This window comes from Aethina tumida, chromosome 3 (genome assembly GCF_024364675.1).
Source record: "Aethina tumida isolate Nest 87 chromosome 3, icAetTumi1.1, whole genome shotgun sequence".
Lineage (NCBI taxonomy): Eukaryota > Metazoa > Arthropoda > Insecta > Coleoptera > Nitidulidae > Aethina > Aethina tumida.
The window spans coordinates 15,973,868-15,998,710 of record NC_065437.1 but is presented as its reverse complement, the minus strand read 5'-3'; the positions used below and the strand labels follow the sequence as shown (position 1 = coordinate 15,998,710).

Genomic DNA, 24,843 nt, shown 5'->3' with positions numbered 1-24,843 from the left:
GAATTTTTCCTCCACCCATCATAATACGAAGATATATAAAAAATTACTCTTGTGGAAGCATTATTTTGTTTAATCAACTCTAAATTTTTATACAGAACAATATCACATTTAAAGACATTAATAAAAACGTTTGGATGATATGGCGAATCAATTAGCACAAGAGATAACAGTTGTAAAAACAAAACGTATCTGCCTCGACCTTACTCAACAAATCACAACAAATCCCACTGCAAAAGTAATTTTTTTCCGGTCGCACAGCGACAACCGCCCAAAATATATGTCACGTCCTCTGGGCATCCCATGCGGCCGCGGCTCCGCCATATACCTGAGCAAAGCTTCTCAGGTGAGTGTAAATGGGACTTTGAAAGCATGTAGCAAGACTCGTATCCACAACCTGTCTCCGGCACCCATTGGCCGGCCGAGTCACGTGGCCACCCTGTTTCACGTCCGCAACAGCCACTTGTTTCATGCTTTTTTATTATCATTTCATAGCTCGCTCTGTTTCCATAGTGAATGCGACGCCACAATAACAAAACAGTGCGATGCGCGGCACCAACCAAACCCGGTCCCTTCATCAACAGTGACTCGGATGCGTCTTGGGAAGTGCAACATCACTTCTTCGGGGTCCGCGCGTTTCCGGTTACGGGGATGTGATTGTATTTTTGGACCACGAACAGTTCGGTTCGTCTTCGATTCACCGTTAATCAGTGATTGTTGTGAGTGTGAATGACTCGAAAATGGAAGAGATCGCGTTCAGCGACTGGCCGGGCCAGCCTGTGGATTTAAATTCCGGCAACAATCCGTGGCTGCCGGCCTACGGATTTCAAACGCCATCGGCCCTTCTTGAAAGGGACGACTTCATCGGCAATCCAGGTTGGTCCACAAACCTACAAGCGCACTTCCACACTGGGAATTGGGACAATCAATTGATATAAATATTTATAATCGCTGTGGGAAATATGTTAATTGTGATCTGATTGGAATTGGATGAACAGTAACTGTACCAATTTGATCTTATTAACCAAATTCCATGATTTATTGCGATTCTACATGTGCTTTTTGTATTGTAAGAGAATTGATGAAAAACGTTAATAATGCCATTAGATCGTAGCACTTAATCGATTAACGGGACAGATAAATTACAGGTTGTTCAGATGTTTTGACCAACATCCGAAAATTTTCCAATGATGTGTTGTTGAATATTGTAGATATGCTTCTTCAGTTATAAATGATTAAACACGGGAAGAACGTAAAGGTTTTTGTTGGCAAATACCATAAACAACCTTGTATGTTTCTTTTACTTCATCTTAAGAGAATGGCACTCCTGCAAACGACAATTTTCTAGTTTCAGCAGAAATAGTAATAGAGTTGAAAGAAATGTTATACATTCTATCAAATATTTTTATCTATATTACATATTTTGAAATTAAATATTTATAATCTGATGAAATAAGCATTATGATATTGAGATAATTCGACTATGCAGGTTACTCATTAATAGATTAATTTGGAACTATTTTTGTTGATGACTTACTCGATATTAATTTTACTGTCGTACAAAATCAATAAGAATAATGAGAGTGGACACCTCAGTTCCATTATTGTAGACATTTATTTCAAACACGCTTTCATAAACTTTACAAATATTAGAACTTATATTTTTTATAAAAATATATAAATAGCAGAGAAATATCTGTGGGAAAGACACGTCATTCAAACTATTAAATCAATCTGTATAAAAACCATTAGCATTCAATTATGTTTTAGTTGATTTCAATTGAAACTTTTTTTATAAAATCTATTAGCACACATACCTTAAAAAGCTGTCAGAAAATGTAGGTAGAAATTGAGAGAAACTATGAATAACGCTGCTTAATTTTCATATTATTTCAAAAAATAATTTAAATTTCTAATAGTTAATGTTCATTTTTGTGCGAAAATATAGCTCATTATTATTGAAAGCTTGAAAAATAAGTTTCCAACATGTCGTCATTAAATTTTATTTTAATAGCAAATTACTTTTAAAACACAAAGCACAAACACAATCGTCTTTTTTAGCACTCTTTGCTAAGAAACTATATACAATAATTAAAACGCAAATTTCTTGTTTTAATTTAGAAAGATATGTTTTATGTTGATGGCTTTTTTGCAATTTTTCTATATATGATTTTATATTCAATTATTTGGGGTAGTAAATTTCCATTGTGTTGTATGATTGATTGATTTTCTTTGGTAATGTAAAGAAACCTTATTTACTTATTTCAGAAATAACACTGCTCTTCCTGTAATTTTATATTTGTCTTAATAAAAAAATAATATTTGCAACACATTTAAGTTATTATCAGTTCCTACAAAGGTCTTTGAAACCAACTCTGATACATTGACAATAAACAATGTTGTTTTGTTTCATAATCGTTTTAGCATCATAAACTTGAAACCTGGAAAGTTGCATCGACAAGTTTCGAGCGTTTGCAATCACCATAAAAAAGCACAGTAGCCATCGTCTACGTTATCTTGATTATCAGAGTAAAAAGTTCGTTTACCCGACCCTTCGTCCTGACCTTCGAAGGCTGGTTCGTCGCCACGCATCTGGAATGCGGAATTGCGGAGAAAATTGACGGTGGGACGTTGAAAACGCTGATTAAATTGTAATTCGAAACCGTCATGAAGTCAACAATCACTTCATTTTATCCTGTTTAGCGTGTCGTTTAGTGTGGATTTAAGGCGACGTTTCCAATTCATGAGGCAACGTTATCATGTGAACTCGGAAACTGAATATGTCAACTTTCACGACTCATTGTTGGACGTTGTTTTACATGTCATAGTTTATGTAAAAATCTCCCAAGAATAATACATGTGAACTTTATTTCCTCTTTTGCATATCTGTCATCATCTCATTTCTCGAAGGTTACTTCTTAATGATACGTTGGAATTCTCTCTACCATTTCGATTGTCATTCAGGTGGATATTGATTTTTCCGTGCGACATCCCAATCGAACATTTTTATGACCTGAAACTTAACTTAACCCCATCGACATCCGCCTCTTTTCCATTCTATATTTGTAATACGCGGCGCACGAAAGTATAAAAGTCCTTCCGCCTAACAAGATTATCATCTATTTAAACGAACTTATAGTGCTTGCCGTTTCCGGGTTTCTAATTATAAACTGCATTTAATATGAGTAATTGAACAGTGAAGTTCAGCGTCATTAACCCGACTTTGAATCAGAAGACCGATATCAAAAGGTCGATCTATCGTTTTACAAAAGATCACATGAAACCCTACAATAATTAATACCATCGTTAATATCATTGTTTTATGGGTTCTCGATAAATATCTTGATTTGCTATTTGAAAGAAATTAATTATGCATTATTATGTATGCAACATGTAATACCATTTAAAAAACACATTTCTTAACACTAAAAAATTGTTTTTGTTGTCTTTGGATGCTGGGTAAATATTTGAGTAAATTAACTGATTCTCACAGCGTTTCCGTTCGTTAGAATCTGAAGGTTACAGGAGTGAGTTACATTACAAAATTGTCAAATACTTTTGTCGATATATACTAATTTTTGCTCAATTATTTTCATCATTTGAATCCAATAGTTGCGCATATTATCCAATTACTCCAAACGATTACATAGTTGGATCCATTTAGATCATAAAATTTGTATTTTTTGTACATATTATCTTAAAAAATCTTCTATATTTATTTTAGTACTATATGGAATAAACTGTCAAAAATATTGAAGTAATCACGAAATTAAGAAAGAATAATATATAATAAATGTAAGTAAATAAATTGAGCGGTAGATTGGTGAAAGTAATTTGGGTATTGAGTATAGTACTATTAGTATAATGTTTCTATAATCTTGAAAAATAAGATAATTTATGATATTTCTGATAAAAATATAATTTTTACTTATTCCGGAGAATTATGAATATGTATAATTTTTTAATGTAATTTTGAATATATTTGCTATAAAAAATCTGATAGTATGCTTTCTTAATTTTTGTACCTCAAAAATTACCCTGTAGGTTTTGGTTTTGGGCCGAAAAACATAATTTCATGCTTTACAATTGAAAAATAAAGTTTGTCAAAATCGGGCAAAATATACAAATTTTATGGGAATGTTCCGCTTTTAAATGAACCACACTGTGTATCTCATGCATGTTTGAATATTTATCTAACAGATATATACAATGTACAAATTTAAAATGACACACCCCGATATAATCATTACATTTCTCCTACAAGTATACATTAAATGAAATTCATGTATCTGAAACAAGATTAGAGTTTTTATGAGAACAACCAGAGAGAATAAAATTCAGGTTAATTTTGCGTGTTTTCCAGTCGTATCTAAACAAATATCCGACTCCAAAAAGTTCCTTTCACAATTGTAAAATGCCCGTACTATTATGCACCGTTCTCACGGTTTGTTTTTGTTGTTTTTCTAAATTAAATCCGTAATTAAAACAAACAAAAAAAGTCCCGATGCTAATGCAAGGAAACGTAATTAAATGAAATTTATTAAGGACTCATAAAATTTAAATTAATGCATGCTTTAATATTCGTTGTACGTTCCATTTTTATTAAAGCAGTTCTGCGTATATTGAAGCAGCATGTAAATGTTGTTTCTATATTATAATAATGTTTGTGCATGTTTTGCTCAATTTTATCAAATTGCCAATTGAATGTTGCATTGTATCCTCCTGAATGTTTTGTTTAAAGACGATATGAATTTAAATTTCAATTGGAATGAAATGATATCTGACGCACATTGTTAATTTATCTCGTGTCATATTTAAATTGTAGTATTGTTTTTATTTGTATTTGAAGTGGAGATTATGAGAGTAAGATTATGTAAAATGTATGATAAAAGTTCATTGTTTTAACAGTTTACAAATAAAAAAAAATAAATACAGTAACATAACAATTATTGTGATTTTAATAAAATAAATTTTCTAATTATTTCCTTCAACCACTCGATTAGGTGTTAACATACGGGTACTATTATTTCAGTTTCTAAATAATAATAGTATTTTATTGTAGCTAATTAAAATAACAAATCGATCACGACATTTTATTAATAAAACCGGAGACAACTGAATTAAATTAAGCACAATAGGCAAATCCCGGGGCGATAATTAATAATAAAGCCATAAAGGCGACACTGATTAACATAGATACATTTCCTTGTTGGGAGTGTGAATTTTAATGTAAACAATCTCGAATAAATTCGATTTTATTTATAATCCACGACAATTGTAACAATTTAAACAAATTCAAGTGGTACGAAACAACAGTTTGTTTATCCTTGAGCTCGCCTTAATCAGACTACGGATCTGTTGGCCGGAATCCAATCAAAAATACTTTCACGAGGTTCAAAACGGATCTCATGCATTTCGCAATATGCCATTATTTAATTTGGATTTTGAACAATTCGAATTAATTTTAATAAGTAATTTAATTGATTAACTCAAATCAAACAACATTTGTCCAGTTATGTTTAAGAAACACATGGTCTTAAAGTTGATGGAACTATACTTTATCTTACTAACAACTCATACTATAATTCTTAAACAAGAACAGTGAATTAATGTCAGTGTAGGCATATTGATATATCTTCAGAGTTGGGTTTTACCAATTAATTTGTTGTGTAGATAACAACTTATTTTGTTAGTTGTACCTTAAAAATGACTTACTATTATATCAGTCAACAAATTAAAAAGATTTTAATATATGAATAGCTAATTAAAAGCTTAATAGATAATTAACAACGCTGTCGCTTAATCCTTGATTGGTTGCCAATTAACTTTCAATACAGTTTATTAATTTACAATTGTTTGAATATCGATATTGGATTATTTATGTAAATATTAGGTTATCGACCAATAAATCAACTTCGACATATACGCTGATGATTGAAAAATTCATCATCATAATACAAATTTAATTTACGTAGTTAATCTACATTTTATCTGTTGTGTGTTTATTACGAAAAAACAATAAATTCTGTTTTGTTCTTTAATATATTAAAAATATGAGTTGTATTTCTTGAATTTGATTGGCAGTATCTATAATATTCATTGTTTTTTCTGTTACTGTTCTTGCTATTGTTTACTTTGCAACTGTACAATCTAATTTTATTCTTTAAAAAATTGCGTACTTTTTTATTTTTATGACGGCCTTTTATTTATTATGATTGTTTAATCATTGGACAAAGTGAAACTGTAAGAAAAACTTGGAAGAATATCGATAACTGGATAATGTTAACATCAATTCAATCTTATCCTCAACTGAAATTAAAGCCAATCTGGAGGAAATTGGACTTAATGAACTTTATACAAGGACTGTGAGAAGATGGTTAGTGGATGGGGGCTCGTATGACCCCAGACCTACAGAAAAAACCGTGATATACCCATAGTGAAGCATGGTGATGGTTCAATTATGCTATTTCTTCTGGTGTTGGCACCTCTTAGACTGATTTAAGCACTATGATATATTAAAGAATACTTTGCTTCCATATATTGAAGATCTTAATAACATGAAAACGTTCTCAAATCCAAATCAATTATGAATTATGACGGATTGGTTTAAATACATTTAAATGTATCTGAAACATGATTGAGCCTATACCACATAGATGGGTCAAAATTATAAAACAAAAAGGATACTTATTATACAATGTTGCTATATTTATGTCCAGCTTAATTTAGAAAAATATATGTAACATTATCTATATAATAAGAATTTAGTAGTTTTTATAATAACGTATAAAACGACAACAGTAAATTAATTTTATTTTAACAGTTCACATTCAATAAAAGAGTTATTTACACTGTACATAAATAATTTTTATTCTATTATAGTAACAATTTGCCATAAACCAAGTATCGACTTAAATATGCGTGTGTTACAAAGATTAATATTTTTAATGTTCAAATAATTATCATATAAAAGTTCATTTGGGAGCTAATTTTTAAAATGTTTTTCTCGTTTATCTCGATGCCTTATTGTAATTTTTATTTTATATTCTTGTTTTCATAAACTAAAAATAGCGTAGTAAATATTGCCTTGAACTTTTTAATTAATCACCAGCCAAAAATGCATGCGCATAATTAAAGGATACTTTAATTCGCCTTAATTTCCACATGTGAATCACACACGAACAGGTTGGCAAAATTTGTGGGCTCTTTCATCTGCCCACGTAACTTTCTCACACTGTACAGTACGTTTGAATGCTGGATGTTTTACAACGTGATGTAGGTTGTGAACAATCGGTTACCGAAACCGTAATCTTTTGATAGTCACTTTGTAATTTTGATCTAGACAAAAGACGTTCAACAATTGCACCACCCACAATTGTACACATTTGAAATTGTGCTGTAATTTACACTCTTACGATAATTTGCTATTAATTAGGTGCCGGTTGTCTGAAAGTTCAAGGCGAAATTGTTGCGAGAGATTTGTTGTGGTGTCGGCCAGTTTTTCTAATTGCATATGTGGAAATGCACGTGAAAAACTGGACGAATGACTCACAGGAAATGATTTTAATTGTACAAAGGCTTGTACTGTTGGTGTTTGTTTCTCGCAATTGGCAAGGTCAGTTTTCGCACAACTCGAGATACAATTTGATAGTGTTTACGTGGGGCAGTTTTTACTCCTTTCGATTTTTATGGGTAAGGCGAATGTAAACACGTTTGGTCGGTTTTAGCATTTATTATCATTGCATATTTTTTTCTAGGTGATTATTTATTGTACGTAACTAAATGAAGTGGTTTATAAGGAAGTTGATGATTACTTTCCCAAGGTGACGGTTTGCAATATCTATTTGCGATGATTAATTTATCGATGATGATAAATATATACGAACCTGTGGGTGAAGTATTGTTATTTACAATCATTAATCTACGTTCTATTTTATTATTTGACACAGAAACAAAACAAAAGACGATTATTTGTGCTTGAATCTTGGAGACGAACCAAATAAGTAATATGTTACCACACGTCCACTTGAACGGTTGTTAGAACATAAAAAAAAGTTTCTATGGATTATGCAAAACGCTTTTGTGGTTTATTATGAGAGCACTTTCGGATTTTTACCCACTATTAACTGTTGCAGTTTTGTTATAAGCGCAATTAGGCGTTTACGTGTGAAAGTCCGGCTTCAAAAATTCACGGGACGAAAGGGAACGAAACCCGATACATTCGTAACATAATTCTCGCATATGATTTATGATATCGAATCGCGATTTTTCTCGTGTGATTTCTAGACCAAGAAAGTAGTACGGAAAAGTTGTGTGAAGCCTAAACGATGAATTACTTGTATCTATTATGCCTGTAATTAATATGTGGTTATTATCCGATCAGTTTTGTCGGTATCCTTTCTCTTCGGGGAGAAATTTTTAATTGATTTCAATTGTCAAGTAACGAAAAATTGTCGGCAAACGTTTTGGGCAGTTTTATAATTTATATGTTTTGGAAAGCTGATGATTGGTGATAGGAGACTATCTTAAGTGTGTGTAATTTTCTAAACTGCTTTCAGTCAATTCTAATTGTAATTAAACTGTGATAAAAAGTAGTTATGTTATGCATATAATATATGTGGAATATAAATTATCATCAGCGTCTTATACATTTTTACTCAAAAGATATCTATCCCGTAAAGTATCATTATTATTATTATTTTAAAATTTCGATCCATCAACAATATTAAAGGTGGCTTTTTCACCTTTTTTGTGAAGATCTGTTTAAAGAAGACCTAAGAGTTCAAATTTTAGAATATATTCAAAATTATCAGAAACATTGGGATTTAATTTGTTAGATGTGGCTTATAATAGTGTTCATTATTATAGTAATATTTTAAAATATTAAATATTTTAATCATACGTCTTATATTTAATTTGAAGTGTTAAAATATTAAATTATATGTTAATTTAATATTGTTGTTTTTTTTTCAATATTCCTATATTATAAAATGTTACATTTATTTTTCTGAATTATGTTATTTAATGATTTAATGATCCTCCCCTGTTTTCCCTAAGATTGATGTCTGAAGATTAGAATGGGCAAAACGAACATCGTTTTCAAGTTAAAACAGATTTATTAGAGCATCATTTCTTCAGTATCTGGAAGAACATTGTTGTTTTATATAAAAATCGACTTTTTTTAATTTCCCTCTCTGAAAAATCGATTCATAGATACCTTTAAAAATTCTCGCCAAAGATGAGGTCTTAATTTCAATAGGAAAGTCCTCTTCATCTCAGTTTTCCATTTTTTCTTCAGTTCCATATGGTTAAATCCATATCTCGCCATTACTTGATAGTACAGAAAATTTCTATTTACAATTTTTGTAGGAAATGGAACCCTCTACAAAAAAGATATCTTAAAATATTTTCATAACTCTTACCGTTTAGAAGATATTGAAGGTCAAAGTTTGAAGAAAATTTTTTTTTACTTCTAAATTTTATAACTGGTAGATAAGCAAATATTGCCCAACGCATATTTTTACGGGAAATTAAACGCTCTACAAGAAAGGTCTTGTGGGGTTAATCGATTACTCTAATAGTTTAGAAGATATTCGCATTCGAATCCCAATGCGTACTGATTTTAATAGTTTTTTAATAAATATTTTAAATTTATCCTATTAAGTCATGAAAATATTCATAAAAATTTGAGTTTATTTATTTTTCGACCAAGGATTAAATAATAAGCAAAAGCTAATAAATAATCGATTTAAATTCACAGAAATGAGACTCCATAAAGTAAAAAGCAGAAATATAAAAAGGTACGCAATTTTTTTTTAAATAAAACTAGGTTTAATAGTTGCATAGTAGAAAAATAATAAACATTATAAGTACTGGTATCTAATTTAAGTAGTACAGCTCATATTTTTAATTTATTTTTATAATTATGGCAATTTAATAATATACAGAAACAAATTATTTCCATACTCAATTTTCTTAACATATAAAAAATATAAAGTTGTGGTACGTAACATGTTAGATGTATTCCTATTTTTCATTTCAAGGACAAACCCATGTTAAGTGTTACTTAAGTATGTACCAGATTTGTTTAACTTTATTATGTAGTTAATCCCAAAGTTGATATTTTATTTGCTTACAAAATAAGATCCATCCAAGCTGTGTTTAAGAAACATTTATTAATACCTAACTGTACTTAATCGAAGTGGTTCTCCAGACAAAGTAATTAATTCCCCTGAACATTGATTAATAGTCACGGAAAACTGGTTTGATTTTTTATGTTTTATGAGAACATCAAATCACAATAACACAAATAGTTCCTTTGAATATTAAACACATTTACGTTCAATCGTAAAATACCACTATCGCGACAATATAATTTTAAAATTAAGATAATTTTTTATGGGTAGATAATGAAAGTTGACAGGTTCTCGAAAATGTTTTTAGAAAGTGTTCGGTTTTTTTCTGCACACATCAGATGTCTATATTTAAATTCATAACGTGGGCTTTTTGACCTACCATAAATGAATCTCCATTTAATTAAATTTGTTAATCCCCATAGAAAAACAAATGTTGAATGTTGCCGACAATTGAATGCGACAAACATCCTGAATGGCGGATCATTTCCATTTTTAAAAGCTCCACTTACCTAATGCTTTACATAATGATGGACTCACGAAACACAAAGCGAGAGCTCTAAATTATTTTATTTTAGCATACACGAAAGTAATTCAGACACGAAGAAAGTCATCGTAATTCATTGTCTCCGAAAGTAAAACCCTTGTTACGTTCAAATTTTGCAAGTAATGCATATTTATCGCGTGCAACAGATACTAAACTGGGAGCAACAAACATCAAACAAGACATTTGCATTAGATTTTATTTGAAAGTGTCTAATGATCCGAGATGCAATAAATATTTTTTAATTTTGGATAATGATTATCCACAAACACAGTCGAACTATCGAGAAAGCAGTTTTCTCTGCATTCAATTAAACCGATCGGATGAATCGGCATTTTTCAAAAGTAATTAGATAATTACAGAAATAAGAACGGTCCCGTTTACATCCGAATGGAAATTAGGAATGGAATTCGAATTGGTGCCACAAAGCTAACGTCAATTATGTCTGTGCACCGCAACCGTAAACTATTTAAATGAATTCTGGAATTTAGGACGGAATTTGTTGGGCCAATAAAAATTGAGTTTGGAGGATAATAAAAAATGTCTAAAATTGAGAACGAAAGTTCGCTTTTAAAGTAATTGTGTGGTGCTGAGTTAGTTTATTGAATAAATATGGTCATTGGATAATGAGGTAATTTAGTTTTTGGCAATTCTGTACCTCAATTATCGAAACCAACAATGGCACGTAATTAAGTAAATTTAATTAGCCTCGGCGTTTTATTTATTGCTTAATCAAAACATTATCAGATTAGTCGTACACGGCGCATTTCTCCTAACAAATCACCCATAAAGCACACGTAATAAATTATTGGATTCTCGAACCATTAACCCAAAAGTACGTGCACGAGAACTGTTACGTTCGTATTGGGTGTGATGCCGGATTCGGTGAAAGTCCGTACGAGATCAGACACTCTAACAGTATTGTTTTAATTCACTTGCATACTAATTGCGTACAAAATAAATATCGTGCATTTGCATTCAAGCAGTATTATGACACGTTAACGAAGAATTCGTTTGCATTTGAACGGTGCGTTTTGAGATAATATTAAACTGAGATTTATCGATTTCGATTTGCGACGTGAATTCCAAAGAAATTTCGCTGGAAATTACGTGTCGAATATTGAATAATTGTCTGTACAGCTTTTGAATTGTTAAATCTGACTCACGTGCAAGACAACAAGCATTTTCTATGTGATATTAAAGGATTGAATTCGACATAAAATTGGGAATATTGGACTACAAAGAAAGACCTTCAATTAATTTTATCGATTATTTTACATTTGAAAATGAAATAAAATAAATGTTGTTATGGCAGAATATAATTGAGCTTCGCGTGTCTGAAGAGTTTAACTTTTTATTGATTTCTTAATTCTAGTGTTTTAAATTTCAAGGTTTTAAGATTTAATAAATTTAATTAAAAAATATACAATAAACAAACATCTTGTCCACAGCTTTGTTTATATAAACCGTTGGCGAAGCCGGTGATCTATCGATAACTATCGACTGAAGTGACAAAAATTAAGAGCAATTGGGACTTAGAGCCTTAGAGGTCTATTTCAGAGACGACCTTTAAGGATATCCCGATTGCTCCCTGTAAATCATATTTAGGCTAAAGAACTTCTTAATTGGAGTCCTATTGATGAGCCGTATTTTCTTTTTTGACGAATCAAGATTTTAATCACTAGATTATGGAAGAATACGTAACTGGAGAGAACCTGGAAACCATAAATTTTGGAGGAGGTTAATTGATATTTTGTTGTTAACACCGGCGAAAGAACTCTTTTTAATGGAAACCACTTTGAATGCTGTTACAGAGTTTTACCTATTGTGTTACCCTTTTTAACCAATATGGCTCCAAATTTTACTTTCCAGCAGGATAACGCTGGGCCACATACTGCGAGGATCGTTCAAGCAGCATTCGAAGAGAATGACATAAGTGTTTTAGCTTGGTCAGCAAACTCCCCGGAACTTAATCCAATAGAAAAAGTATGAGATGCTGTGAAAAGAAGAGTTTTGAATCGCCAAAACCATTATAAAGACCGGCAGCAGCTAATTTTGGCGGTACCAGAGGTGTGGCGAAATTTGGACCGACACCTAATGCATAGGCGGATATTGAGATACAAGATCCAGGAAATAGTGTTTAAAATTTTATCAGAATAATTAAGTAGTAAATATATATAACAGGTACAGTGATTTCTTTTTAACTTGCAAAAATTCTCTTTTTCTTTAGTATATTCATGAATGCCAATAACATTAATTTTCTATACAAATATGATCGTGTAATCTGGTTTTATAAATAAGTTCAAATAATTCTTTGTTTACTATTCATAAAATTTAACACATAGCATATCTTTTATTGGAATATATTTATTGACCTTCAATATTACCATATTACGCATTTATTTTGTAGTTTCTGAAAGTGATTTAATTCATTCAAGTTACAATTAAACAAAAGTGACTTACAATAATTAAAATGAAGACTAATGGTTGCCTTAAAAATTAATATTCTCGTTTTGTAGCTGCAAGCCATTTTCCCAAATAGTGGAAAATAGATTTAAAATATAATTGTAATGTCGTTTAAAATTTAAGTTAATATCTATAATCATAATTAGGTATTTAATTTTTGTTATATTTTCAAGATAATTTATAAGAATAACCTATCAAAATAAACTTCTATCTATATTTATGCTTAAAATATTATCATATATTCATTTAATGATTACATATAACTCCTGAATTACAGTTTTAAACGACATCATTATGATTATCAACAATATTATTTACCTATAAGTTGAACTGTTCTTTGTGGAACACCAATTTCATTTATTAATTTGACTTTTTGATATCGGTTTGTTAAGTAACTTTGAAACCAGTTAAGTACAGTTCCACCAAAGTCTATCTTATTCAACTAATATTTTGTCCAACGTTTCAAAAGTTCTTCCTAAATTCATGAAAACTCCTAATATAATTTTATTATTTTATTTCATTATTGAAACCATTTTCAATTATATTATTCTTGTTACAAAACCTGATTAGCTGGTTCTTCACCAAATTTTTACAAAATTTTTTTAGAACGTACACATAGTTTTCATAATTATTCAAGTGTGGATAATAAAAATATATTAATTATACAACTAAAAACTTTTATCTTCTTTTATCAGAAATCAACTTATTGTAATATGCAAAAAACAGATAAAATTTAGATTTTTTGTTAAGGTATACTCTGTATAATTTTATCTAGACGTTTAAATTCGTATTTCAATTCTTAGGGGAAGAAAAAGAAAAAGTTAAAATACTCTCGGAAGTGACTTAATCAAATAAATGAAGAAAGCACCAACACAACAATGTTTACATCAATGAAAGACGGCGACGCTATTGGTGAAATTGAAATGACACATGAATTGTCAAAATCAAATTTGCAGGAATCTCGAAACTGCAAAGCCGTAACGAATTGTTTGTAATTTTTTGAGTTGTGATTAAAAAAGCGTAAAATTTCAATCTAATTTTGATACCCATTAAATAAAGTGCGAAAGTTAAAAAATCGGTTTACCCACTTTGTCAAATTATACAGTGTTAATGAATTATACCGTTTAACACCTTTCTCATGTTAAAAAATAGTTTAAAATGGACCAAATAAATAAATCTATAAGAAAAGTGAATTCAAATCACTTTTGTTTGTGTGTATTTGGCAGGATTCGCCAAGTTGGAAACTTTCATCTAATTGGAAACTTTCATCTAATTATTTTCGATGTGATAATGCACTTGGGAACTCACAGTTGAAGGCACATTAAGAAATTGAATGACACCGCAACTGAAGAGCACGACGATCTCCACGAATCCGGACAGAGGTGCATTGAAAACGAACGAAATAATAATAATACGATGCGAAATTTCTCTGTTAATAAAAAAATAATCATCACTTTCGTTGTTACGTCTAGTTTCAATAGTCAATCTTCTACAAATGACAGCTTATTAAAGTCTGCAATTAATTATCAACGTGTACATCGCATTTTATGTTAACCAGACCTCGGCGCCATTGTTTCCTCGGGTAATTAAAACGAACACAATTGAATCAGGAAGTGAACGTCTCGGGGAACGTCGAGGAAACTTTTAAAGTTTGCGATTAATATGCACAAACGGGTCGTTTTCGATCCATGATTGATGTGGGATACGAAATGCGTGACTGTTCTGAGCGACATGGAAATTGTTCAGCAGTTTTTCACTTTCTTGTGTCGCATCAAATATTCATCGGCGGTTTGATGACAGAAAACTGAAAGAATGATTTGCTTTAATGTGTCTATTCCGGTTGATTTATGTCACTTATTTTTATTTGTGGATGATAATTCTTCATTTGTGTGACACAGCTTTTGTCCCAAAACGAGTGAAATTTATGAAATCTATTCCGGATATCTTTTAATAACTGTTGCAGCTGAAATTTGTTGTACCTGCACCTTGTGAAAGGTGGTACATATTAATAAAAAATGTATAAGAATTGGTTTAATTACCGCACATGAAATCCATTCAGCCGAGAAAAATGCCCATTAAAATTTTCTGTTTTTAGTCCAACTAATTAATATTGCGTGACAGCAATAATTTACACTGTAAATTTTACGTGCACGAACATAAAATACCAAATTAATTGTGGAAATTACAAATCAGAAGTGAAATATATAAATTGAACTTTTAGTATGTAATTTAATATTTACTCGGTTTGAGTCAGTGTTAACTTCTAATGAAATTCACACTTTATCAGTTCGAACATCTAAACCAAAACAGGGCAATCAATTCCAGTTTTATTCTGTATATGTTCAGAAGTCATTAATAAAATCCAAACAGATAAGGAATAATTAATAACTTGTGCTGTTCGTTCAATAATTATTTAATTATTTACGATCCTGTTTAGCATACGAACCAGAAACTCTTATTTCTACACCGATGAATATTGGGTTCTTCGTAAATGATAACAATCAGCAGGATATTTATATAAGAAAAATTCTACTTTCACTCTATTTGTATTAGTGTTTTGTTGTGCTAAAATGATTTCCCAGAAAATTAATTGATTGATTAATCACATCAATGTTCCAAATTAATCAAACTGCTTCCTTGTTTGCATTCGAATTATGAATTGTAATTGGCACAAATGATTGGAAACGACATAATTGTTTGATTGTCAAAAATTCCTCTCTTGCATCAATTTATTTCGACACAATGGAATAACCAAATTTGTTAGACTGACTTTTATTGTTAAGTCGTTCATCGCCTTTCCCCCATTATTGAATTACGCAATTTGGATCTAAGACCTTTCTGTGTTATTATCAGGAGTGAAATCTAAAATGATGGTTCAATTTAATTAACATTATTAAACAATTATCTCTAGTTGTTTCTTGCGATCCACTTTTTCTCACTTGATTTTAAAAAATAGATAATTTTTTTGATACAATTTTTGTGTCACGTGTGGCAACTATTTTATTTTTGTTGTTCCACTTTGGTTAAATTGATACGACTAGTTTACTTGGAACTTGATGCAATAACAATTTTTGCCTTTATACATATATACAAAACGATATTTTCTGGAAAGTCTATTTATTGAATCTATAAGGAAAATAGTTATAAAATATTGTTTGTACTTATTTCAAATTATAAGTCGCGATAAAATTCTTCTTCATGTGTTTTGTAAGATTACTAAAACAATTTTTATCTCTTGGGCTACTGAAGATATATATATATATATATATATATATATATATATATATATATATATATAGTCTTTGTACTTCTGAATAGTTAAAAAATACGACTTGGATAATAAAGTTTACATTAAATGGTACAGTAACAAATACTATTTTTTGATTATTTGACGTTACAGTTGAATAAAATGGGTACTTGTTATGTTCAACTAGTCCTAGAAGATAAATAGAATTTATTGATCAATTTTTTTAAAAACCATTTCAAAAATGTTCTACTCATGGCATCTTTTATGTTGGTATTAAAATTATTATAAGTACAAGAAAAACGGTTGTAAAAGTTTATTATTCTTTGTTATTTCAAATTTTAGGTCAAGTAACACGATAATAATTCCTCATGTGTTTTGTGAAGATTATAGAAAGAGTTATGTCTCTTGGTCTGTTGAATGAATAAGTTAAATTTGAGTTTTATTTTATTTTCAATTTTTTTATTAGTTTTTGTCCTTAATTTTCTTAAAAGATTTCTTTCTAAGTACATTATAGCAAGGTTTTTAATTAACAGATTTCTTTACGTTGGTGTTAACTTATTATATGTGTAAAATAACAGTTATTATTAGTTATTTCAAATTTTAGGTCAAGTAACACGATAGAATATGTTCCTCATATGTTTTGTAAAGATTATAGAAGTATTATATCTTGGGCTGCTAAAGAGAATATACAGTTAAGGTCATTATTATAGCAAATTTTTAAAATATTAAATAATTTAGTCATAACTATTTTATTTAATGTGAAGCTTTTTGAATTATTATGATGAGTTCTTTTAAATTTTTATATCGAATTTGGTTATAAACATGCTCTCTCATGTTTTTTGTAGGGTTAATACCTACAAGATTGGGATAGGTAAGATGAAACATCGATGCTTTTGCCTTTTAACTAATTCGTCACAATTCTAGATTTGTGTTTGGCACTTTCATGTTGAAACACATTTATTAAGAGCATCATGTCTTCAATATGTGGAAGCAAATAGACTTTTTGGTAGAAATCAGGGTTGCTATCCCATTTCCTCCAGCATGGCTTTAATTTCAGTTGACGATAGTGGTAGTAGTTAATATTTAAAAAAAATCAAGCGTCCAAAGTAGAGAAACTACAAAATAAAACAATTTTACGTACATTTAGCCTCCATTTATTTACTATCTAGTAGTATATCCATTATTTTTAATAACTAATAAACCTTTTTTCATTGATTTAATGGCTTTCCAATATAATCATTAGATATTTTCACTGATTTTGAACCTAACCTAACCTAAGATTTTCAATTGAATTGAGGTCTGGACTTTGTGCTGGCCAAGACAGTACTCGTACTTCTTGAGAAGGGAATCATTCTTTAACTAACTTAAACTTCGGAACAAAATTGCTTTCCATTGTTCATATGTCCAGTTCACATCTCCTCTTGCAAAAAGCAGTTTCGTTGCTCTATTTTTTGTAGAAATAAAGGGATTCTTTACTGATTTTCTGCCGTAGAGACCAGATTCTTTTAGTCTTCTTCTCATGGTACTAATCCACACATTGACGTCGTTTATTTCTTAATTTATATAGGATGTGCTGATAAAAGGGTGGCGAAAAGGAAGCATTTTTATTTTCCTGTTCACCACTCTGTTAGTCTTGCATTTTCTACCACTTTTGTAACTTCCAGTGTCCTCGAAATGATTGATTGTTTAAATTTAAATCGTCTGCAATTTTACTCCAGAACTCAAGAACATTTTTACAATTTGTTGTTTAATTTTCTCAAAAGTACATATAACAAGGTTTTTAATTACTAGGTAGTTTATACTAATAAAAAATTATTTCGTTTAAAACGTACAAAATGATAAACCAAAATTGTCAAAAATATACTGACATTGCTACAGAGGAATTTACAATCTAATCGGATAAAATGTAAACTGATCTATGAACAATTTTACACCTAGTAATTAAAAACCTTACCATTCACATATTATACCAATGAAAAATATCTTTGGAAAAAATAGTGACATACTGTGTTTATATGATATTTTTTAATAACTTAAAACACAATGTTTTTAAAAAATAACATCTCATTTCTCAAGTCAAATAAATGCTTTCCAAAACAAGTCTGCATCATTATTGAGATAACTTCCCGTTGGACCTAATCAGCAAAATAAAAAAATGAAACACCGAACCACCTGGCGACATGTACCGCTCGCACTCCGATCTCCGTAACCATGAAACGGACGTAAACCTTTCAAGAACGGAAACGCGATCACAAAGGTGTGACGACTGGCGAACAGGCGAACGCACAAACCGGGCGAAACGTTTATTTCACGTTTTTTTTTTTCCTTGCATTTAATATGGATCACGATCGTCTAATGGACGGAATTAAATGAAAGAGTGGCGTGCCCGATTCCTTCCTTCCGAGCTTCCTGTTCACTTCCTAATAAATCAGGCAGGAAGTCGACTCCCCAGGTTTTTATGACGGCACTAAATCCGACCGATGCGACGGATTAATGTGATTAAAATTAGTCGGGGACGTCGATTTTCTAGCGCAAATAATAGATCCGAAGCGGTCTTGGCTTTTCTGTTACGACTTTGTGGTATTATTTCGCTTGAACGTTAAAGGAACTGGCTGCAATAATAATAAAGTAACTGTTTCGTAATGCCGCCATAAAAGAAACACACACCTAAAACGCATTTAACAAATTTATTTGCGAACGTTCAGAACCGACATCATCTGTCGATGATTTCTAAAACAATACAAGGATGTTGCAGTTGTGCGGCGAATTTTACCAGGAGTGCCGTTGCACTGGGTCGGTGTTGTAATCACGCCGACGTGAATTAATCTTAATTTTGATTGCGTTTGGTTTCAATGGAAATGTGTGAATTGTGAGAACCGTGTTGTTTTTATGTTTATGTATTTGTTTATAACCCAATTGTCTAAATATATGTAATTATATGTACAGATTATACTTAAGGTTTGTAATATTAATAAAAATTACGTTTTATTATGTAAATTGTGTGTTAGAAATGCTCTAAAAATTTTGATTTTGAATGAAAACATACATTACATTTAAAGTTGTTATTATTAGGAAAATTTATATGTTTGTTCGTAAAACAGGATGAATAATTGAATAAAAGATGTGCTATTTACATTAATTACATCTCAATTAGTGATTCACACGAAAGATGAGAAGAGAAACCTTTTGCAAACTGCAAAATAGTATATCTATTTTTATTCAGAGTTTTAAAATAATGTAAAATAAGCAGAAAAAGTCTCAATTATATTGAGCCCCCCAAATGAGCAGTTTTTAACAAAAACAAAGTTACAGAAAATATATAAATTGCTCTCAATTCTCAAGTACCATGGAACAGTGTTTTAAGTATGGGTTTATATACTGAGTGACAAAGAAATTGCAACACAAAGAAGGGGTTGTTCAAATTTAATATTTTTTGGTAAAACATAGATGTTATAGCAAGGAGTAAACGATTAAAATTTGAGAATAAAATATTAAAGGTTGTCTATTTTCTCTTGAGGTATAGCATCCCAAGTTACTTCATGTCTTCATATCTTAGAACCTTTTCGTCTTTCCAAACATGTATATTGTGTAAATTAACAACTCCATTTTGGGTAACCTCTTGACGAAGAATCCAGCGTCAAAAGCTTGATAATCAATAGATTTAAGGCTTGCACTCCTGTACATGATATATGGAATCTCCAAACAAGAGGAGCATTAACTCCTACCTCAGTTGACATTCTTTGCAAACTCGTTTCCAGATTAGGCTCTACCAATGTTAAATTTTCCTATTCTACTCTTGTAATATATTCAGATCTTGATGTTCCTGATCTAATGGTTTATATCACGCAATCTTGCGGACAATAAACTCATTTGTTGCTCTCATCTTGATATTTTGCAGGAATTAATTGTAAACAACTTGTTGTTTGTTGGTTTGATAACTAGATGAAGTAATGTGTCGACTAAATTACCCATCCAAACGTTTAATGAAAAAAGTGGTATTAATACCATTACACTGAATGTTTGACTTCCCAGACAGGCATATTGTGAAAATTGACAACTCCATTTTGGGTAACCTCCATAAAAACAAGTTTAGAACGAAAACGAGGGTCTGGTGCATTTTTGGAATGAGTCTAACGGCAAAACGTAATCGAGTTTGATGATAAATAGATTTAAGACCTGTACTCCTTGCACATGACAAGTGGAATCTCCAAACAAGAGGAGCATTAACTCCCACCTTTGGTGACATTCTCTGCACAGTCGTCTCCAGATTATGCTCTACCCACGTTAGAACTTCCTCTTTTACTCTCTCTTTTTTAATTTAATATCTTAACCTGACGACAATTTAATACTTAATATTTATCTCAAAAAACTTCTTAGATGATAAACGTGGATAACATTGTTTCGCACACCATTTATTAGAAAAATCAATTTTTTATTAATTTAAATTCAAGGTACATTTAAAATATTTATTTATCTTAAGAATATTTGCCACATTTCATATTGTTATTTTCAAGTCGTGTATTTTAAAATAAAGTGGTGGTAACACACGTAATACTGAGAAGATAAAATTCTCTAAGTTACAGAAGAATTCTATAACTTCAAAACATCAAAAGATAAATTCTAAATTATCAATTAAATGTAGTGTAGTCATTCGCAAATTCGACTTCGAATTTTGTGCTAAATATTTTGTTAGATTTATCAAAACATTCGAGTAATCTTGTTTAAAAAATTAGACGAAATTCTCACTCTAGATACTGTTACCGACCAACTTCAGTTCCACAAATTTTTTGTAAAAAATGTACTACTAATGGCAACAGATATGACCTTAAAACAATTTACTGTTACAAGCAATAATTTATAATAATACTCATTTTAATTACATGTTCAAAAAATGTTATAAAGATGCGGAAGCAATTAACAACACACGGACACACTGAACAATTTGCATGCGTTCAATACACTTCAAGAAGTCTTTAAGACACTGCACGTAACAGTAAATAAATTACAATAAATTATAACAGATATAAAACAGCAATTACACACGATCATGAGATAAAACTTGTGTGGGAAATATCGGAGGGAGTTTTTTTTGTTCAAAACGAAACGGCATGTAATCGGTAATTAGCGGCCGATAATTGTGAACCGTTCCAAAGGCAAAAGTGCGTGCTGATCGAATTTCGAAAATTATTTACACCGTCACCGTGTAATAAGGTCGAACAAGGTCGCAGGATCACTTCGTAACTGTCCATAAAATAAGTTTAATTGTTTCGTTGCAGTACTCGTTGCACGGTACAACGAAAACGTTCTCGGTATACGTGATTAACGGAGTTTGGACGTTGCAAAATAACGTATCTGCATAAAATCTACTAAATGGCATATTTAATGATGGGCGTTTAAATATGGTTGTTAAAAATTGCAAACGGGTACAATGGCCGAATTAATTGGGGGGTTTGGGTTATTTACAATTACTGGAATTAGCCACTAGTACTTTCTTGGTTGCAGCTGTTAATTAAAAAGTTTAGGAAATTCGTCAAACTTATAATTATGGTAAAAACACTTTATACTTTACTCCCATTTGTAATTTTCGTAATGGATTTGTTATGGTCGTTGTATGCGAGTAACGCAAGAATTTACTGCTTGTTTTGATATTTATGATTATTGATTTTAGGGGGAACGTTGTACACGAAATTGTCGATTTATAAATAACCGCATTCCTGTCTTACGACTATTGGACAAGTAAACTTTCAAACTGAATTTTATTTAGGACACATTTTATTCAATAAACTGCTTGCAGGTAAATGTAAATGTGCACGCTGAAGACACAGTTATAAATGGAAACGAATAATAATAATTTTATCGTTGTATAAATAATGGCTGACAAAGAACTTGCATAAGAATCGACATAAATACTTAAAAACCAGAATGTTATTTATATTCTTTGGCACTAGTAGCATTGAGCCTGCAGTTATAGTCGCCAGAAGCATTATCCTCCATCGAAACAATGCGAATCGGACAAAGCTAACGTTGCCAATCCGGGTGTTTCTTTTCTAAAGACAATCTGAAGAGCGATGATCGTTTGTCTGATAATCACACGTAGAATTGCACCAAATGAAGAATTCTAAAAAGATTATCAAACTTATGCATCTAGGTACTACATCATTTATTAATTTTAACTTGAAAGACTTTGATATCCCGTCAAAGTGGAAAAAGTCTCTCCACAATTATTAGGGGAACTGGAAAGTAACGTTGTTTCTGCGCTTGCCTATATTTAATTGACATTTGTCACCCCATTCTGCATCTTAAAGTCATTTTAAGGTTATTGTGAGTTTTTCCCTTCTAAATAATTCAATATTATACTTTTTCTGCACTTTGGGGTGCTATTGCCAGCCAAATACCGGAATAGCATATCGGGCACTGTATCATTTGTGAGTTTTACAAGGGTTGTAAGGGAACCATGTAGGCCAAAAACATTTGCAAAGTGTATTCGTAAATACCAAAGATGGTTTTCCAAGTTCAGATCCGGTAATTTTAATCTCTCTGACATAAGACAACGACATACTAAGGGCAGAAGTGGAAGCAAATCGATGTCAAGCAATCGAAGAACTGTCAAAGACCCTTAACCAACCTTGATCGACCATCCAGGAACATTTACTATAATCTGTCCAAAGAGAACAAAGCCAACCAATCCATCACATGCAACGTATTGTGTCAACGGTGCCATACAGAACTGTTTTTTGATCATTTGATGACTGGAGACGAAAAATGGGCCCTATGTGATAATTAAAAACACAAAAAGCAGTGGCTTTTTCCAAATGACACACCACGAAATACTGAGAAGTCGAGTTTATATTCCAAAAATGTGCTTCTGTGTATTTGGTGGAGTATTAGTGGATTTTTCTCATTGAAGTGCTGAAACCTGGACCAACCAATCTTGTCTTGATTGTCAACAGAAGAGGAGTAATTGTGCAACACGACAATGCAAACCACACAAGACGAACTCTGGAGAAAATTCCTGAATTGGGGTGCGAGGTACTGCCTCACCCACCATACTCACCCGATATTGCACCCTTGGATTTCCGTTTATTCCGATCCAACATTTGATGAAGTCCAAAATGCCATACTGAGATAAATTACTCACTCAGAAACCAAATTTGTTAATAATAATATTATTTATTGAAAATAAGGACTGAGGAATTTATTGGTTTGAATTTAATGTAAGAAAGTATCATTATTTTCCTATCCCTCTTTAGCAATGGCTTGGCAATAATGCAATTAATTTAAATGGACAAATAAAAATGTTATTGACGGGCGGAGGTCTTTAGAATCGAGCCCAGGTCTTCAAGTCGAGTTCAAGTATGTATTGAGTTACGGTCACCGCAAGAATGTGGAAAAACATAGGCGTGCTGCATGCGAGCCGGCATGCGCTTTTTTTTAATGCAGCTGCAGCGTTTAAGCACCTGACGCAATTTCGTTTTGTGCAACGTGCAATAATTTTCGCCACGAAAAACTTCTGTGGATAAACGCCGCAATCGTGTTCGCTTCATTTATTTTCATTGTAACTCAAGAACGCAACGTTACCGAACGCAACGACGATTATTTTGCGGTTGAATCATACGGAACAAATGTCGGAATGGCTCAGTTTCGGTTATCGACAATGGCGCCGGCAATTTCAGTGATATTGTTCCCGCTTTATTTACGATATAATGGATTTGCGTAAGCACGAATCACACTGTGTGCTTTATGGCGATGTTAGCAATTAGCTGGAAAGAAAGAAGCTATTATGGAGCGAGAGAAACATGTCTGTTACCATATGTTCGGTTCAATCGCTTCGATTACACTTTTGTATGCACAATAGTTTTATTCAAGATGGTTAAAATTTACATTTAAATTAATGTTAGTGAGTCCTGCATGACAAACGCAGTTCTGAAAACTTGCACTTGAAAATTATTATCTTGCTATTTGAATAATTTTGCTGGAATTGCAAATTATTATTAATTTGTTCTCTTTAAAGTCTTGATTAAAATCTGAAAACTTTTCTGTGAAACAAGTAATTCTACTAATATGTACAGTTGTGGCCATAATTATAGGAACTGTTCTACTTGAATCGGATTCTAGTATTTTTACTTGAAATTTAATTTTATTCTTTAATGAACTGCGTAAATTAGTTTACCAAAAGTCTTTTGTATATCATAAATATTTTATACTGGGTCATAGTCAAACTGTATCAGGCGCTGTAAGAAAAACTATAATTTAGTCTTATCAAAACCGAGAGGCAAATACAGATTTCTAAGAGTTTACAGCTAAAAACAGCTCGTTTTCTGTAAAAATTTAAAATTTAAACTTTTAATATTTAAATTTTAAATATTAAAAATTTTATTTTAAATTTTAAAATTTATATTTTTAATATTAAAATTTAAATTTTTAATATTTAAATTTTTAAAATTTAAAATTTTAAT

The 24,843-nt window shown here is 31.1% G+C and overlaps 1 protein-coding gene across 1 annotated transcript in view; it reads left to right on the top strand.

The window, feature by feature from the left end:
• Nucleotides 1-60: 60 nt before the first annotated feature.
• Nucleotides 61-24,843, top strand: part of LOC109600271 (uncharacterized) — an 87,682-nt gene continuing 62,899 nt past the window's right edge. The window contains exon 1 of the mRNA XM_049965521.1: nucleotides 61-873. Within this exon, the coding sequence (XP_049821478.1) occupies nucleotides 738-873 (136 nt within the window). The 5' untranslated portion in view covers nucleotides 61-737. The remainder of the gene's footprint in view (nucleotides 874-24,843) is intronic.